The sequence below is a fragment of the Pseudorca crassidens genome, chromosome 5 (assembly GCF_039906515.1).
Source record: "Pseudorca crassidens isolate mPseCra1 chromosome 5, mPseCra1.hap1, whole genome shotgun sequence".
Taxonomy (NCBI): domain Eukaryota; kingdom Metazoa; phylum Chordata; class Mammalia; order Artiodactyla; family Delphinidae; genus Pseudorca; species Pseudorca crassidens.
Window position 1 is genome coordinate 101,171,209 of NC_090300.1, and position 18,706 is coordinate 101,189,914.

An 18,706-nucleotide genomic window follows, 5' to 3' on the forward strand; every position below is an offset into this window, starting at 1 on the left:
TATTTTAAGGAATACATATGAATAGATGTGAATTGATCAGATCAGTGCCTGGCATGGAGCAAGCCCTTAAATGTAACCAGTGTTGATGAGATATAGACGGAGAAATTTGTCAAAGGCACATAGCATCCAAGTTTATACCCAGCCAGTTCTACTCCAAAGCCCATCCAAATTATTAACCATTAGAATACACTGGCTTGGTCAGGACTCTTAACCTCTCTGAGGCTCAGTTTTTTCTCACTGGTGAAACAGAGATAACACAAGATCTCCTGTGTAGTCACTGTGAGGATTAAAATGCAATAATGTAGGTAAAGACACTATTACAGAGCCTGTCCCAGAGTTGGGGATCAATTAGTGATAGTGATTTCTCTATATCTCCACATCTATAGAATATCCATATGTATTGGGTTGGCCAAAAAGTTTGTTCGGGTTTTCCTGTAACATCAGTCAGGAAAAACCCAAACGAACATTTTGGCCAACCCAATATGTATCTGTGTGTATATCTATGTATGCATGCATGTGTATTATATATAATGAATAGCTGTGTAGCCAATGACTTACTCTTAAAAGTTTCTCATGATATTGGAACTTCCAAATGGTTCAAAGTGAATTTTTATGATCTTACTCCCCTTTGAAAGAAGAATTGGATTGGTTTACCAGATAATTAAAAACAGTTTCCTTCTGAATAAGGTTTCATTTTATATTTTTAATGTTCCAATGGTTTTAAAGATGTCTTTTCTGGATTTTTAAAAAGAGTTCATCACATGTTTCAAAATTGCCCAACTACTTTCTCTTTCATAAATATAGTTTGACCATAATTTCAAGTTTTATATCATAGAGGGAAGAGAAGAGACAGACAGTTACAACCTAGCAGGAAATGTGATGATATGTTTTTGCTGCTGTGCGTTTTTTTTTTTTTTTTTTTTTTTGATGTGTGTGTGGGAAAGGGTGTGATGTCATTTTGTCTCCACCCCCTGTGAGTAAGCCCACAGCATAGCTAAGTGCAGCCGCCCTCCTCTGTCACCGAGAGACAGTCCACTTAAATGCAGCTCCAGGGTTGCGGGACTCCCACCAGCATCACTCCCCGTGTGAGGTGGCAAATGCAACATGCTCTCCAGCTTGGGGTGTCTACTTCTCTGTGGAAGTATTGCACTAGCCCTGGGAAATGCACAGAAATTGCCAAAAGGCAAGTAGCTCTGATGTTTTGTGTTTTCAAAATAATGTTTAAAAGATACTAGTTTTTAAATGTTGGTATTAAATGTGATCTGCTTTGCCAGATGGGGGGAATAGAGTTCTTCTCGGAGAGTCAGAATTCAAATGTGTGGAGAAGTAGCTTAAACTTTTGCCTCCCCACACCCCCCTCTATTTAATTTTCAGTTGGATCTCTTTATTGCAAAAGATGAAAACCAACTTCTTATTAGATTTAGCAGATGTTCACAGTAGCTTGAATGGTATAGCTTCAACTACAGTATTTGTATATTGAATTGTATGGTATAGATGGGTATTATATAGTCTGCTGAAAAGACTTGTTTGGTGTTTTTATCCCCCGCCTCAGAGACTAAATCAGTGCTAGCTGAAGGTTTAAAAGAAGCTAATTTGAAACCTAGAATCTTTTGTGTAAACCTCACACATACCTGTTAGCTTGGAGGCTGAAGGATTCTAGGCAGGGCACACCGACAAAGAACGGTCATGTGCTGATATATAGACACTTCTCTCTGGTGGAATTTGGAAGAGGGTTTGATCTGCTGGACATGACACTCCTTTTCCTGGCTAAATTGCTCTCATTTTAGTGTTGGTATTTTGTTTACAAATGTCATCAGAAGAAAATGAAATTGTTTTAATTTAGACGCTAAAAACAATCTCTTGAGCCCATCAGCACCAAAACAAGAGCTTACCTCTCTCCTATCTTTGAACATAAATGTTGCAGGTAGTTTTTTGCTCCTTTGCAGAGGCACTTTTCCAAGCCAACTTCAGGTCTGTGAAGGCTTTTTATGGTTGCAGACTGCTGTAGTCAGCAGGATTAGGAAAAACAGGCTGGAATTTTCATACAGTTATGATGGAAAATATCAGAGGCAATGCAGAGCCATGAGCTTGTCAAAACCCTGCTGTGCATAGAGTCGGAAAGAAAGATTGTTCAGGTCAGAATATCCAAAGATCCTGCTAGGTCCTCCCTCTGTGTAGTTTGCTCCAAGATCATCTTGTCCCAAGTGAAAACCATTCTCTCTTCCGTGTATTAAGTGAAACTTGAATCCAGAGCGTGAAAGCTGAAGGGTTTGGCTAGTTGATATTTCACATGATGATATAAAAAGCAATAAAAAAGGCTGAGTAAACCTTTTCAACTCTACGATAACTCTGCAAAATAAAATAAAATAAAAATATACACTACTAGATCTTTCTCTTCTATCAAGTATTCTGTTTCTTGATCGCAGTAAAAGTGTTTAAATAAATCAGTCATGAGCCACAAGCATTCAGAATTAACTGTTCCTACTGCTAAAATATTTAACAAGGACCCACCATCTGAGAAAAGTCTGGAGTTTTTCTCAGGCTTAATACCTCCAAATGTTTTTATTTTACCTTGTATTTACTGTGTAGGGATGAGAGCCATAATTTTGTGACTGCAGACTTCTGCAAATTCCAAATGCTTTAATTATCATGTTGCAATCACTAGATGCAAATCTCTTGACACAATTTTCCTTTATTTGTTATGGTAAAAAAAACATTGTCAAAAACAGCCACAGAACTTTTGTCTTGTTCATTGCACTTTAATCTGAAGTATTTTCATCCAGGTTTCTTTTGTAATTTTAAAAAATATCCATAGGTTCAGTAATTTGAAAAAAAACTATCAAATTAATATAATTATAAAATAAATGGCAAGTCTCCTTGTCTCTAATGCTAAGTTTTTTCTTTATCATTGAAGCTACCAAGGGACTTTCTTTTAGCTGAAGTTGGCTTTTTTCAAACTGCATTCCAGGAATAGGTATACTGTCCTCAAAAGGGGTTTAGGGCAGGCATCTTCTTCCCATCAATTACTTGGGGAGCATTCATGCTTTTTTCTGTTCTGGGGTGGGGTCACAACAGACTTTAGAACTTGACAGGTTCTGAAAATTTCTCAGTAAAGAAAACTGTCCCACCTATTTAACCCATTGTTTCCCAAACTCGTTTGACTAAGAGTCCTTTTTCTAGTGGAATAGCTATTATATCTTGCCAGGGGCTTATTTTTCACATTTGGGGAAATACTGAGATAAATAAGAAAAAAAAAGAGATAAAAGGTTTTTTCTTTTCTTTTTCCTTCCTACTTTAGAGTTAGTTAAATATCATTTGTCATTTAAGAAGAGTATAGAATTTTGGAGCTAGGAAGGATGTTAGTGATCACCTAGGCTAGGGTTTCCCAGACCTTTGGATTTATGGACCCATAAAAATACATATATTTTTTAAATATCAGGGTCCCATTATAGAGAACATACTTGAATTATGCCATGTGAGAATGTTCAAAGGAGGGAAGCCCCCATTGCTCATAAAAGCTAACCATTTTAACAGATTTATAAAACAAATGAATTGATACAAATAAGTCCATTGTTCTATTTTTCTCATTTTACCACAGACTGATGAAAACTTCATCACATGTCAATATTTGGGAACCATTGACCAGTATAATCATTTATTTTACAAACGGAGGCACCCAAATACAGGGAGATTTAGTAACTTTCCCACATTGATGACAGAACCAGGACTGGATCCCAGGTTCCTGACTGGATATCTGTGTTCTGCTCTGTTCCGACCCAAATCTTAGGAGTTAAGTTCTGTAGTGTACATGTGAATGCTGTCCTTCCCTTGAATAAAAGGTTTCTTGTAAAGATTTTAAACATTATCCTAATCTTCACATTTTCCCTAGAACCTGTCTGCTGCGTGTGTGTGTGGGGGGGGGAGGTGGCGTATAGTTGATGAATATAAATACAGCTGACTATTTATAGGGAAAAGAAATTACTTTTTAAATAAGAAATCACTTCTTACATGTCTTATGCATACTTGCATACATAGCCACATACTTTGTTATAGAAAATAAGATACTGCAAGAGTCTTTGTTACTTTTTAAAAGCTTAAAGTCTGAGAGTATTATTAATGGACCTCTTCTCCTCCCTACCCCTTGATGACTATGTTCTTTGGCAAATCATTTACCTTTGCTAAGCCTCAGTTTTCTTATCTGTAAAATGAGAATAATGATAACCGTCTTACAGTATTTTAGGAGTAAATGAGGTAAGAGTTGCAAAACTTTTAGTAAAGGGTCTGACATATAACAGGTATTCGAAAAAATGTTTATTGGGTTGCAGAAAAGTATATCAATACCGAAAAAAATATGCACACCAAATAATATGTGATCTTGTGTCCAGACTATCTGACAAACCTCTGGGAGGGTAGCAAATGAGGTGGCATGTTCTTGGTGAAAGGTGGGGCAAGGGAGCTGTGTTGCTCTGCAGGACAATGAGAGAAGGACTCTACTGTTTTCCAGCCCGACCTTCCTCAACCGAATGTTTGACTGTCAAGTTTAAACACTGCTTTTCTCTATGGAGAGCTGCACCTTTGCCCTAGGATCAGCTTTTCTGTGGGGACTGATAAAGCCTCACAGATCCTCCAGGAGAGATCCTCTTGAACTTGTTTTTCAGGAGGAGAATTAGACCATAATACAGGCTCTGAAGAATTCTCACATTGTTTTATATCCTTGAAAGCCCCTATGCTCCAGATACCCCTAGGATTCTTTATTCTTGGAACCATAGAACTTTTTTTCCCCTGGCATACAGGCAGAAATAAAAACCACAGAGAGCAATATGTATGTAGTATAATGGGACATGAGAGGCTTGACACACCTCTGCAGAAACTCCTGTGTTTGGAAAAGTGCAGTCAGTTAGCAGGCAAAGGCTACTATTTCTAGGCAGCTCTATCAGTCCTCCTGATGTAGGTGTGAGGAAAACCAGAGAGGAGCATCTCCAATACAAGTGGGATCAGATGGCCCGAGGGAATGAGGCTCTTGGCCGTGACTCTTGGCTAGTGCAGAGGGAAGAGGTAGCTGGCTTTTGGCCTCAGGTTCTTACCTGACAGGGTAGAAATCTCTGACTCCAAGGAGAAAAAAAATCACAGGGCAGATGATGTTAATAACAGTAACTCCCATAGCTATCAATAACTCATCACTATTATTATAGATAACATTATTTGAGCTCATATTGTTTGTGGTAATTTAGGGCTAAATATTTTTAATGTGGAAAACTAACTAAATGCTCGAAGTTCCCCTATAAAGCAGGTATTTTGTTTTTTACATCTTTATTAGAGTATAATTGCTTTACAACGGTGTGTTAGTTTCTGCTCTATAACAAAGTGAATCAGTTATACATATACATATGTTCCCATATCTCTTCTCTCTTGCGTCTCCCTCCCTCCCACCCTCCCTATCCCACCCCTCCAGGCGGTCATAAAGCACCGAGCTGGTCTCCCTGTGCTATGCGGCTGCTTCCCACTAGCTATCTACCTTACATTTGGTAGTGTATATATGTCCATGCCTCTCTCTCGTAAAGCAGGTATTTTATTACTCTCCATTTACAGAGGATAAAATTGTACCTCAGAGTGTTTGCCCAAAGTCATCCAGCCAGCAAGTGGCAAAAGACCATACCTTTAATTTCTATGTAATATCAGTTCCTTGCTCTACATAAAGATATGTTAATTTGTTCAAGTAACAAACTGTATTCCATGTATATGCAGAGCACTGAGGCTGGGAAGACAAGGTTTTGTCTTCCTGAACAGTTGATGGAGAAGACAGGGTTGTAAAGGAATAATTGCATTAGAGTGAGAACATCCTCTGATTTGGCTGAAGCACAAAGAACTTTGAGAACAATCAGAAAGGGCCCAATCCAGACTAGAGGGGTCAAAAATTATGAGGGGATAAGGCACCCAAGTAGGAGCCTGGAAGACAAACATACATTGGGGCAAGGAGGAGAGTAGTGGAAGGGCCTTCCCGACAGGGGTAGCTGCATGGCCAGAGCCCAGGCCACTTCCAGGGGCCAGAGCTCAGCAGGTGTTAAAGTACCCAGAGGGAAAGCCAAGACTGAGTCCACACTGGATGTGACTGTGTCTTCCTTGTCTCTATCTGTCTTGACTCCCCAAGATTGATTACAAAGCAGAAGTAGCAGATTGTCTTTGGAGAAGAGGGCTCATGTCTTACTCTAAACTTTTCCAGCCACTCACCTGGAGTCTAGCTCTCACTCTCCTCGGAGCACTCCCAACCTCACTTTGACAAAACAAGAATGTGTCACTCCAGTGACCCAGTCCCTTTCTCCAGAGGGTAGTTAATACCTGTAAGGAGCCAGGGAGGGTCTTTTCCATCTTAGAACAAGGAGTTTGGGGGAGGAATAGTGGGGAGGGCAAAGAACCCTGATGGGTGGATTTCTGCTTTTATTTGAGTAGTATACATTTATATATTGGTGGGACTGTATTAAAGAGTACGTTAGGAAAAAATGGTTCCACTGCTAAAAGAAAACAAACAAGTCTGAAAACCACAGGGGAATTATTTTAGCATTTTCTACAGCTCTAGTTTCTTGGCAGTTGTATAGATTTGTTTGTCTATTCAAGCACTGTCTACTAGGTAAAACTGAATGAGATCCAGCCCCTGTGATAAAAGAAACTTGTATTAGGAATGTAAAAGTTGATCAAATATAGTTTTTTGATGCTAAGACTATCATGTTTAGAACCCAGTGCTTAAAAATAAGGTGTCTCTGTGCTAATTACACGTTCACTAGTTTAGTTTGGTCTTATAGACTGCTATATCAGGCTGAGATACTAAATATTAAGGAATTTTAGTCTCTATCTCTCGCTCTCAAAAGTTAATGAGGCAGGGGCTTCCCTGGTGGCGCAGTGGTTAAGTGCACTTAACCTGCCAGTGCAGGGGACATGGGTTCGAGTCCTGGTCTGGGAAGATCCCACATGCTGCGAGGCAACTAAGCCCATGCGCCACAACTACTGAGCCCACGTGCCACAACTACTGAAGCCCGTGTGCCTAGAGCCCATGCTCCGCAACAAGAGAAGCCACCTCAATGAGAAACCTGTGCACCTCAACAGAGAGTAGCTCCCGCTCACTGCAACTAGAGAAAACCTGCGTGCAGCAACAAAGACCCAACGCAGCCAAAAATAAATAAATAAATATATTAAAAAAAAAGTTAATGAGGCACAGGGTAGCACTTGAGAATCGACGAATTCATTGATACTGTATTATAGAAAAGACAGTTAAAATGTTTTTATAGGTTAATGTGTGTTGACAGAATATTTGTCTAAGACGAAAGTGAGGTGTCTAATGAAGGGAGGGGCATTAAGCAAATGTGACCAACTATTCTATCTGGGTCACCATCCTCAGAATGATTTCCCTTTTGCCTGATTCCTGATTGCCATTTATAAAAGCAGGTATAAAAGCAAGGGAGAATATGGAAAGTAAATAGATGAACTTAATGAAAGTGATCTAAGAATAAATGTAAAATTAAAAAATTAATAGGATAATCTAATGTGAGACATTACGAGAGTAGTAAAATAAAAATATAAAAATAAATAGTATCAGCCAAAGAATGAACATGCTAAAAAAAGAAAAACAATGGTTTAAATACGTACATTCTGTTAAAATAACATTTAAAGACTATTACAACAACCATATTACTAAGTATCAGGCATGCTGTTTAATGCTAAGTGTTTATATACATTGTCTCATTTTATCCTTACACCTATGGAATATATATTATTATCCCCATTTCACAGATGAGGAACTAAGCGTAAAGAGTATGTTATCGACTACTGCATGATAAATTACTACAAAATTAGCAGCTTAAAGCATCACACACTTTTTGTTTCACTGTTTCTGTGGGTTAGGAGTCTGAGTCTGGCTTAGTTGGGTCGTCCCTTTCATGGTCTTTCACAAGGCTGCAGCAAAGGTGTTGGCCAGGTTCAGGTCTCATCTGAAGTCTCAACTGGGAAAGGATCACCTTTCAAGTTCTTGTGGCTATTGGTAGAGTTCAGTTCCCTGAGGATCATTGGTTTAAGGGCCTCATTTCCATACTGGCTGTTGCCCAGAGGTCACCTCTTTTCTTTGCCTCATGGGCTTCTCTATTATGGCCTCTTGCTTCATCAAGGTATACAAACCCAGATGCGTCTGCAGGCAAGACGGAAATTACAATACAGCCTAATCATGGAAGTGGCAACCCATCACCTTTGCCATATTCTCTTGGATAGAAGCAACTTCCAGGTCCTGTCACACAAGAGGATTACCCAATAACGGGAGATGAGGATTACTGGGGGTTATCTTAGAGTCTACCCACCACAAAATGGCCAATGGCAGCTTGAAGTCACACAGCTAGTAAATGATATAGTGGAACTAATACAGGAAATCTAACTCCAGAAAAATATACTGGTTTGGGCATTAACACCCCATCTACTTCTCACAGAGTTCAGCCTTTAGTGGCAGATGCCCAGCAGGCAAACTAACCAATTTGTCTGCCTCCATGGTTGGAGTTGTTGTAGGAAATCCCTGAGAATTGAGGTAAATATCTCACTACTACGAAGACTCAAGGTATATATTCAGCACTCAGTGTGGACCCTATTTTCTGTATATAAAAGGCCAGTCAATGCCTGGATTCCTCAAGTGTGGTCAATCCCATGTAGAGCAGTATGCAAAGTAAATGCCCCCAAAATAGAAGCTTTTCCTTCCTTGTAAGACTCAGCTGCCATCATCTCTTAAAAAGAGAAAACGTAAGACAAAATGAAAGTTCTCTTTGACAAAATGTACAAATATTAAGCAATTAACACCTATGAAGGTGATGATACAGTCTCCATAAAATGTGTTTCTGAAACATCACTGAGTGGCTCTTCCAGTATATGGAGGGGTTGCTATAGGTCGAATTAAAATTTTGTTTGGAGGATGAAAGTATACTTCTAGCAGTAGATATGATGGAGACAACAACTTGTTAAACTAAAGGAGCTTCTTTCAGCTCCTTTTTGGTATGAATACAACAACAATTCTTCCATATGCCCTAGGAATCAAAACACAAAATTTAGGTTGTACACAAAATATATCCTTAATATGACACCCAGAACCTTGTAGAATGTTAATACTAGAATACCCTACCGAGTATTTTCTATAGAGAATAGCCCACAGTCTCTTCTTGTGTTGGGGTGTCCCAAAGGCCTGGGAGGTACATGGTGAGAAGGGTAAACTTCAAGGCCTCAGGCTACTTTGTAAAATTCTGTGGACAGCAAGACTGAATCAGGACTTACCCACCCCACTGCTCATAATTTTCGCTTGGGTTCCCCACCAAGAACTTTCCACAGTGAGATTTTTATAGTGTGTTGTAGGTTTCCCTGATCTAACAAAACCCTGACTTATATTCCCAGTGATTTTGGTAGAAATGTGGGAGCCTTAAAGCTAGTCTGAGGTTTTTAGGCCTTCTCAGTGTAGCAGGTTGTGAAGTCAGCTGACATCCCTCCCTGTGGAATTCTGGAAAGGAGCTAGGAGATGTGATGCCTTCATAGAAGTTTCATTATTGTTCTCCAATCAAGGACTATACATCTAAAGCCATACACTAGAAAATCAGACCAAATCCACCCAGTCCAAGCACCTTCTGGTCAGATTAGAAATTAATTTTAGAGAAAATTGAGGTCTAACTTAAGTTTCACCTATGATATAGCAACTCAGTGTTTACTTTTAAAATAAGTTTAGCTATGAGTATAAATACTATAATATCTATCCTCAGCAGTTGTAACCTGTGCATTAGAATAACAAAGTTTTCAAAAATATCAGTACTGTTCTGCTCCTCTACTCAGTTATGATTTAATTGGTCTGGGATGGGAGAGTTTAAAAATTCCTCAGGTGATTTTAATGTGGCCAGAGTTGAGGACCACTGATCTACAGGTTTTGAAAATTTCCATGTGTAAGTGCTTCATAAATCTTTCTGGATGAGTGCAGGGTAAAATTTAAAAGTTGCAAGTGAATTATTTTATTATTTAAGTTTTAAAACAAACTTAAAGGTGATTTTTCTTTTGTTCTACTTTGTTCCTGGATTTTGAAGCATTATTTGGAAAACTTTTAAACTTCCTTCTCAGGCCAAATAAAATAAGAAAATGTTTAAAATTCAGCTTAACATTTGTTTTTGGTGTTAGAACATAAGTTCAAATGTCTACATTTACAAAATCTCAGAGGTTAGATCTGAGAAGCTATGGCTGATTGTTTTTCAGAACTGGACTTACATTTGCTTATTCTGTCATTCAATTAACTTTAAAAAAAATCACATTAATATTATTGGTACACACACACACACACACACACACACACACACACACACAGTAGAATACTACTCAGCCATAAGAAAGAATGGCATTTACCATTTGCAGCAACATGGATGGACCTGGAGGACATTATGCTAAGTGAAATAAGTCATACAGAGAAAAGCAAATACTATATGATATCACTTATATGTGGAATCTAAAAAATACAACAAACTAGTGGATATAACAAGAAAGAAGCAGACTCACAGATATGGAGAACAAACTGGTGGTTACCAGTGGGGGGGGGAGTGACATACTTAAATATTTTAATTTAAAAAATAAAATTAACTTTAAAAAGAAATACAATTTAAAAAGAAAATAATTTTAAAAATCATCATATTAGGATTATAAGGATCATTTAGACATTTCATGCTTTCAGGAGTTTGAAATTAGTTCTATTTAAAACTAATATACGTTGGCCACACAAAGGTCATTTTCTTAAAATCTGCAGGAATTAAGCTATTCCATTTTGTTGTCATGCACTAGCTTTAAGTGATACCTATGTACATAAAGAAGAAAAAATGGATTTATGTAATATGTTAAGAAAAAGCACCCTATGATCCCAGTCAATGCAAAATACGAGTTGAGAAAACATTGAATAAATGTCCCCCATTCCAAAGGTCCGGGTTATGAGAATTGCCTTTGGAAATTGTTCCTTTAATTGTGCATGTTACCATATACATTCCAGCCCATCTTCTTTCTGCTTTACGTTAAGGGTAATTTATGAGCGTGTAGGATGACTTATAATCTGAAACATCTTTGAAGTGTATTCTGCTGTGTCTCCAATAAAATGAAAGATCTCTCTGAGTGGAGAATGAACCCCTGATAGGATGAAGCTGGGGGTACATTGCTTCCAAGATGCCAAAGTGGAGTTTCAGATTTCCTTCCTCCTTTAATGCCATCCTTTGATTTTTCCAATCTGTTAGCTGATAAGAAAACATTCTGGTTTTCCAAGGACCCTGCTGAGAGTCCGCCGTGCACACGTGTGTGGGCATGCGAGTCTTAACAGGCCTTCCTTCTCTGAGAGCAGCAGATTCTGTCATTGAAGGAGGGGATTGGGGTGACTGCCAAAGTCATGCTGGCAGAGAACTCTGGAATTCAGTGCTGTTACAGATATGCCAGTGAGGGATTCAGGACAGAGTTTCCTTCTCCCTTCACATTCCCAGATGGAGTTAAAGCATCTCTATCCAGTAAGTTTGGGATCAGGTATCAGATGATCTGAAGAAGGGCCCATTTTTTCTTTTTTGCGGTGCGCTGGCCTCTCACTGTTGTGGCCTCTCCCGTTGCAGAGCACAGGCTCCGGACGCGCAGGCTCAGCGGCCATGGCTCATGGGCCCAGCCGCTCCGTGGCATGTGGGATCTTCCCGGACCGGGGCACGAACCCATGTCCCCTGCATCGGCAGGCAGACTCTCAACCACTGCGTCACCAGGGAAGCCCATGGCTCATCCTCTTTAAATACCCCAATGATCCTGCTGTCACAGAATAATACTCTAATTACTCATACTTTTACTAGAATTAGAAGGAAAGTGATGCTGGCCATGTTCTGCCACTGAGGTTTACCCTAAACTGTAGTTTTGTTATGAATTGGGAGGATAAATATTGGGAAATGGCAATAGGGACTAGTGGGTAAAGTATTGGAGTCACTGTGAGCCTGGCAAGTGACCTGATCTCTCTGAACATCAGATCTGCTTCCCTGAAAAAAGGGAATAATAAAAATACCAGTTCTCTTTTTAGCTTCCACTAATAAATAATAATACTAGGGTGACTTTAATGGGTTTTTTGGTAGTAATTTTCTTAACCTAAGTAAGAGGAGATGTGGAAGGCCAGCCACAATTTTGAAAACTCTTCACCTGCCCTGGCAGCTAAAGAAGGATCTGGACACCCTTGTCTCCTGGACATTTCCTGAGAAGAGGCTGAGCTAAAAGAATGCTCTGTTGCTGGAAGTCAGAGTCTCATGTGTCTGGGCGTGTGGGGTGTCAGCCTCACAGTGACCCAGGGCCTGAAGGCGGGAGCCACAGCGCTGTGGGGTTTTTTTGTTTTTTTGTTTTTTGTTTTGTTTTTTTTGTGGTACGTGGGCCTCTCACTGTCGTGGCCTCTCTAGTTGCAGAGCACAGACTCCAGACGCACAGGCTCAGCAGCCGTGGCTCATGGGCCCAGCCGCTCCGCGGCATGTGGGATCTTCCTGGACCGGGGCCCGAACCCGTGTCCCCTGCATCGGCAGGCGGACTCTCAACCACTGTGCCACCAGGGAAGCCCCCACGCTCTGGGTTTTTAAACATAATTCTTGCCACCAGCAGCTCCTGTTCCCCCGGCCAACTCTCCCGCAGGGGTTTGGAAGCTTTTGCTCAGAGAAGATTTACCTTTTATTGTGGAAGAATTGGGAGCACAAATCATGGTCCTTGGTCATTTTTTCCTCCACATACGCTTGGGATGTGGTTCTGTGTGATTTGATTTTCTCCTGGATGCCTGGTCTGTTGGTCAACTCTCAGGTACTGGGTTGGTCTGATCAGATGACTGATCAGTCCCTAATGAGAACTCTGTTTTTTTTCTGTCCTCCCTCTTTTTGTTCGTAATCCTTCTTTCCCTTCAGTCTCCTTCTCTCTCTCTTTCCTCTTGAATTCCCTCCTTTCCTCTTTTCCTCTTCTCTCAACACCATGAGTCCTCAGAACATTCTTCTGGCTTCCACCCCCAACCTCTGCCATTGGCCACTTTGGCCCTAGACCTCACCTCACAGTTGACTCTTCATCCGTTTGGATTCAGCAGGAATCAGCCCTTCAGAAGACAATGCACACTTTGTATATTTTTTCAAGGCAGGAAAGGGTGTTTCTATGTCATGCTAAACATTCCACTTGATTGAAAATATCATGGTTTCCTGATCATTTATCTTGGCATCAGCAAGCCTACAAAAAGCACAAATTTACATTAATTTGATAAGCTCTGTGCATACCAGATGAGACAAACCATACCGTATATTAACACCAGAGTTCATTCTTAAATGGTTTTGAATATGGCATAAGTTAGCATGTCCCATGAATTATGGCAATAACATATACATGATAAACGCAAGATATCATAGTGTTATTTTGTAAGGTCATTTTTTTATTTGTTCCTGGATTTTTGTTCCAGGGTAGCTGTCGGTGTTTGATATTTTCAAGAACTTGCAGAGAACTTTGCCTTTTCCAGTGGCTCGAGTTGGCTCTTAAGTGTGAATGCCATGTGTCTCTTCATTTGATTTGTAGCCAACATTTCCATGAAACTGAGTTTCTGTGTCAACTGTCCCCATGAAATGTGATCCCCTAATTTGCAACTGGATTACAGTGGTGGTGTTTCATATACATATATATATATACATACAGATATATAAAATTACATTTCCAGATCCAGGCTTATGTGCTTACACATGTATGTGCCATGCTGCATTGTCGTATTTGTTCTCCTTGTAATACAAATCAAAAACATAAATATGAAATAGATGAAAGTTCTAGAATGGATTAAATGTGGTGTGACTCACCATTCATTTTTGATTGATTAACATACTGGTATTAGTGTGATTTAGAGTTTTGTTCTTAATGCAGAACAACCTAGTTGTAAAACTCTTTATAAACAGCCTTTCACTAGAGCAAGTGATTGTTTTTACTATCCTATTTGGGGAACAGTAACTCAAATTTAAAATATTGATATTACAACTGAATCACCAGAATAACTAATAAAAAATATCCTTGAATCACTTAAAGAAGTAACAATACTTCATATCTAGGTTAGTCAAAATTCTTTCTCCACATACTCTTGGCGAGAAGTCCCACTTTCACAGTTTTTCACCAATGCGTCAGTGCTTTCTCAAATACTTTCAGGTGCCTTTCCCAGCTGTGTACAAAGAACACCATTCAGTTTTAGGAGACCCTAGATTTGTTAGCGGAATTGCATTATATAACACTTGTTCTTCACCGGCCATTCAATCCAAGCATCTGTTTTCACTTATGTCAGAAAATTAAGACAACAAGTATTTACTGTAGTGTTTTCCAAAGTCATCATAACCCATGGCTCACATGTCATCTGTAAGGTTTTTCTGGTGTCCCAGGAACATCCATTTCAAACATTCCTTTTCATGGCCAGAGGTTCATAGACCACAAAGGAACCACAGATGTTAACACTAAATAAACTTCCTGTAAGTTATGTTATCAAATAATTTAAATGGCATTAAAAGATAAGCATTAGCGGAGTCAAGATCCTTTTAGGGATGTCTCTTTCTAGGGACGTTCTTATTTTGTGAGACTGTTTGTTTGTTTCTTTAAACAAACAACATGGAGAAACATGTACCTCCATTTATCTGCTTTTTTCTAAGGTCTCTCTCCCATCTACCCTTCTTCCTTTATGGTACTTGCAGCCTACATCCATCCACAAGGCCTGGTTGTAGAAGATATTTAGATGGGAATAGGAAAAGAAACCCATGAGTTTTGTTTTATTGAGATACAGCTGTTCAACAACCCTGGAGATGATCATTCTCAAACTATACTGAGGAGCAAGGAATCACTGAGTGCAGTGGTCCTTAAGCTTGAGCAAGCATCAGAATCATCTTGTTAACATTCAGCGTGCTGGGCCCCATCCCTAGAGTTTCTGATTCAAGACCTGAGGTGGAGTGGTCCAGAGAATTTACATTTCTCATCATTGTTGATGCTGGGGTCATGTTTTGCAAACCACTGACTTAGTGAATCTGTTCAGTATGCAGAGCTCTACCTCCCCCAACCCCGCCCTTCACTCCCTCTAGCCTTACTATAGTCACACCACATTCCAATTTAGTAGGTCTGATCATCTGAATGTTAAACACTGTCACCATGATTCTGATGAGATTAACTGTGTATGGAGAAATACACAGTTATAGAAACTGATCTGTTTATATAACCAGTACCAAGCACTAGGGCACTAATTCAAAGAAAGTGGCTGAGAGGAAATTAGCTAACTTACTATAATTCTATAAATTTGGAGAACCTGTGCTTTTCATTTGTTCAGCATATGACACATGACTAGAAAATGTTTAGCTTCAGACAGTGAGAGCTCTAGTTCTTGTGACGAACTACTGTCTGGCTTTATACTTAGAAACCATTTTTTTTTTTCCCTTGTGGCACTTGGGCCTCTCACTGTTGTGGCCTCTCCCGTTGCGGAGCACAGGCTCCGGACGCGCAGGCTCCGGACGCACACGCTCAGCGGCCATGGCTCACGGGCTCAGCCGCTCCGCGGCATGTGGGATCCTCCCGGCCCCGGGCACGAAGCCGTGTGCCCTGCATCGGCAGGCGGACTCTCAACCACTGCACCACCAGGGAAGCCCTAGAAACCATTTTTTTGCATTGCTAGCTGAAGCATGAACAGCATTCACCATTAACTAACCTTGTTTGGTGGTGAGTAATGTTTAACTCTGGAAGGTTTGGGTGACATTATGAGATATTAGTGAGTCATTCTGTTTGTGTATATGTATATTAAAGTTAATGCCTAATATTAGCCTGAAGCGTCTGTTAAGTGTAACCCAAACTCAAGATAGCCCACTCTAAAGTATGAACAGTTTACTTTACCAGGTCAATTAAGAAGAATACCACTGTGAAACAAAAGGTGAATTTGATACTTCACATGAAAGTCCTCTGTTATTTTGACTTACATAGACTTGTTAACTAGCCAGTCTTTCAGCTAATATTGGGCATCAGCCTTTTGTTGAACATTAGCTGTGACCTTTATATTTGGCAGCCAGCTGAAAACATTGTGTATGTTGCTTGCAAGTTAGAGTTCTTTTTCTTAGCTACAGGAGTCCATAAAAGTCTTCCAGTTGTATGTAAAATAGCACATTTGTGGGTATGTACATTGGTGGGGGGCGCTGCTGGTCTTTAGATATTAAGATTCTCAAAAAGTCTAAGAGCCAATGAAAGTTGAGAACCACATGTCTAGGCAGATGCCTTTCACTGAGTTAGAATTAGGATGCCTCAAGTGAGTGGCTGGAAGGATTACCACCATATTCATAAAACATGCAAAAAGGCCTTTGAGATGGTTCATGAAAAATCTCAAACTTCATAACTAAGCTGTGAATACACAGTTTATGTAATTGATTTTGATATGGTGCAAAAAAATTTTAAAGTGGAAGTACACAATTCAAAATGACCTTCACCTCATGTATTTACCCTTTGTATAGTCCCCTCACACATGGAATTGTGGCTGGCCTGTGCATGCATATCCTTCTATCTACAGAAGAAGTGAAGTGAACATGTGTGACTTCTGAGGGTAGGTCATGAAAGACATTGTAGTTCACTTCACACCTTGCTCTTTCGCTGAATCTCCAAATCTGGAGAAAGCCAGGTGCCATGTCATGAGAATACTCAAGCAATCCTGTGAAGAGGTCCCCATGGTGAGGGACTGAGAAATCCTGCCCATAGCCAGCACAAATTTGCTAGCCATATGAGTGAGCCATCTTGGAAGTGCATCCTCCAACCTCAGTCAAGCCTTCAGCTGACTGCAGCCCTGGACAATATCATGACTGCAACCTTATGAGAGATTCTGAGTCGTATCTACCTAACCCAGCTGTTCCCAAGTTCCTTCCTGAGCCACAATAGCATTCCTTCCAAATGCTATCATTGTTGAAGCCACAAAGCTTTAGGCTAATTTATAGTGCAACGTTAGGTAATTAATAAGGGGAGTGTATTTGCTGCCCTTTTTATTATAATTTAAAGGAATATTTAAGTGGAATTAAAAATAAAATAAGAAATGTAGTCTTTATTGGCATATGGCTTTGAAAATATAGTCTTGCCTACAGGCAAAGGGTAAGTGGAAATAAATTCTGAAAGAGAATTTTTGGATCAATTACCTTTCCAGGACCACAAAAAGCTCGGCATAAGTGCTGACCAAAGAGTAACTGGAAAAATATGTGAACAAATAACCTTTTAAAGTAATCATGGAAAATGTTTGGTAGCTTAGAGTGGCTTAAGGACCACGTTTTCCAAGGCCTTGGTAAATGGCCTTGTCATTCATTCCAGAGGTGATTTCAGGGCTGGCCTTAGGCCAAGGGTGGGTCTGTATTGGTCCTGCTATCATTTAAGAGTCGACCTGTACCCAAGACAGCTTTAGGAGAACCAGATCCAAGATCCACTCTGTAGCTAACCTACATCCCTAAATTCCCCTGAGGAGCAAATGGGTCTCCTGGGACAAACCTGGATCAGGCCAGGCTCTCATTTCCCTAACTTTGAGCTCATGCTGAAGTTTCTCCATGTAATTATATCTTCAGGTTAGGTCTTTGTGAAATTTCTTATCTCTTACAGAAAAATAAACTAACAAACATTTTATAAACATCTAATGTTATAGTAGGAGGCATGACGTTATAAAGAAGAAAAATGGTTACTGTCCTTGAGTTTATATCATAGCAAAAGAAATAGATGAACTAAACAGGATAATACAATGTAGTAAAGGCTGTAACTGAGGAATGAATAAAGCTGAAATGGGGCGTACAGAAAAAGGGGATTTATTTTGCTTGGAAGAATTGAACAGACTTTGAACAGGCTCTTCTCTGCCATTATGAAAAAGTTTTACGGCATTTCCACAAGTGTTAAGTTTTTAAAAAATACTTCATGTGGGGAATTTATATGTGCTGTCTATGGAGGGCGAGCAAATTTTTCTAACCCCAAACCAGAATGCATGGTAAATATAAAGATATTTTTGAAGAAATAGGTGGCATATTCATAAACTAGGGCTCTCCCAGAACATTCAGGATGTTCTAACTATATTTAACCTATAGTGTACTTCATTAATGGATGCTATTAGGGCTTTAAGCTGAACTCATTGGCTCCCTTGAAAAATACCATTGTTTATAAAATGATTACAAAGAAAAATCACAGGCACTTATTGTCAGTTACTAAGACCTTATAAGGAAGCATGTAACAAAAACATAAAATTAGGTAGGGAGTTTCCATCCAGTTGGCTAGTTCCTTGGCCAGTCAATATCAGGGTTACTTGGGTTACTTGGATGATACAAGCCACAAGGGACCTGCTTAGCCCCTCATCCCAGAACAAACTCCAGTCTGGATCTAGAGTCTTCTTCCAATATGTATCATCATTCAGGGAATCACAAGGCCCCATGTGATCCTTGCTTTCATGCAGATTCAAGGCGCCATGGACTTGACCTTCCCAGAGCATTTATCATAGTTACCAAGGAAGGGCTGTTTTAGCAGTAAAAACAACTCATTTCCTACCACTGCTTTATCCACTCTTGATGAACACACCTAATTAAGCAAGCAAAACTTTCAGGCTTTTGAAGCACGTTCTACTTGTGAAGGATCCTGTGGGCAAAGAAAAAAGTCAGGGAAGGCAAAAAGTTGAGTCAGATCTGAAACCTTC

The 18,706-nt window shown here is 39.7% G+C and overlaps 1 protein-coding gene across 19 annotated transcripts in view; it reads left to right on the forward strand.

Moving 5' to 3' along the window:
- The first annotated feature begins 1,003 nt into the window (after positions 1-1,003).
- ABI3BP (ABI family member 3 binding protein) overlaps positions 1,004-18,706 on the forward strand; it is a 262,442-nt gene continuing 244,739 nt past the window's right edge. For all 19 annotated transcript variants that reach the window (XM_067739084.1, XM_067739065.1, XM_067739077.1 and 16 more), the window contains exon 1: positions 1,004-1,183. In XM_067739084.1, coding sequence (XP_067595185.1) covers positions 1,105-1,183 — 79 coding nt within the window. In that variant the 5' untranslated portion in view covers positions 1,004-1,104. The remainder of the gene's footprint in view (positions 1,184-18,706) is intronic.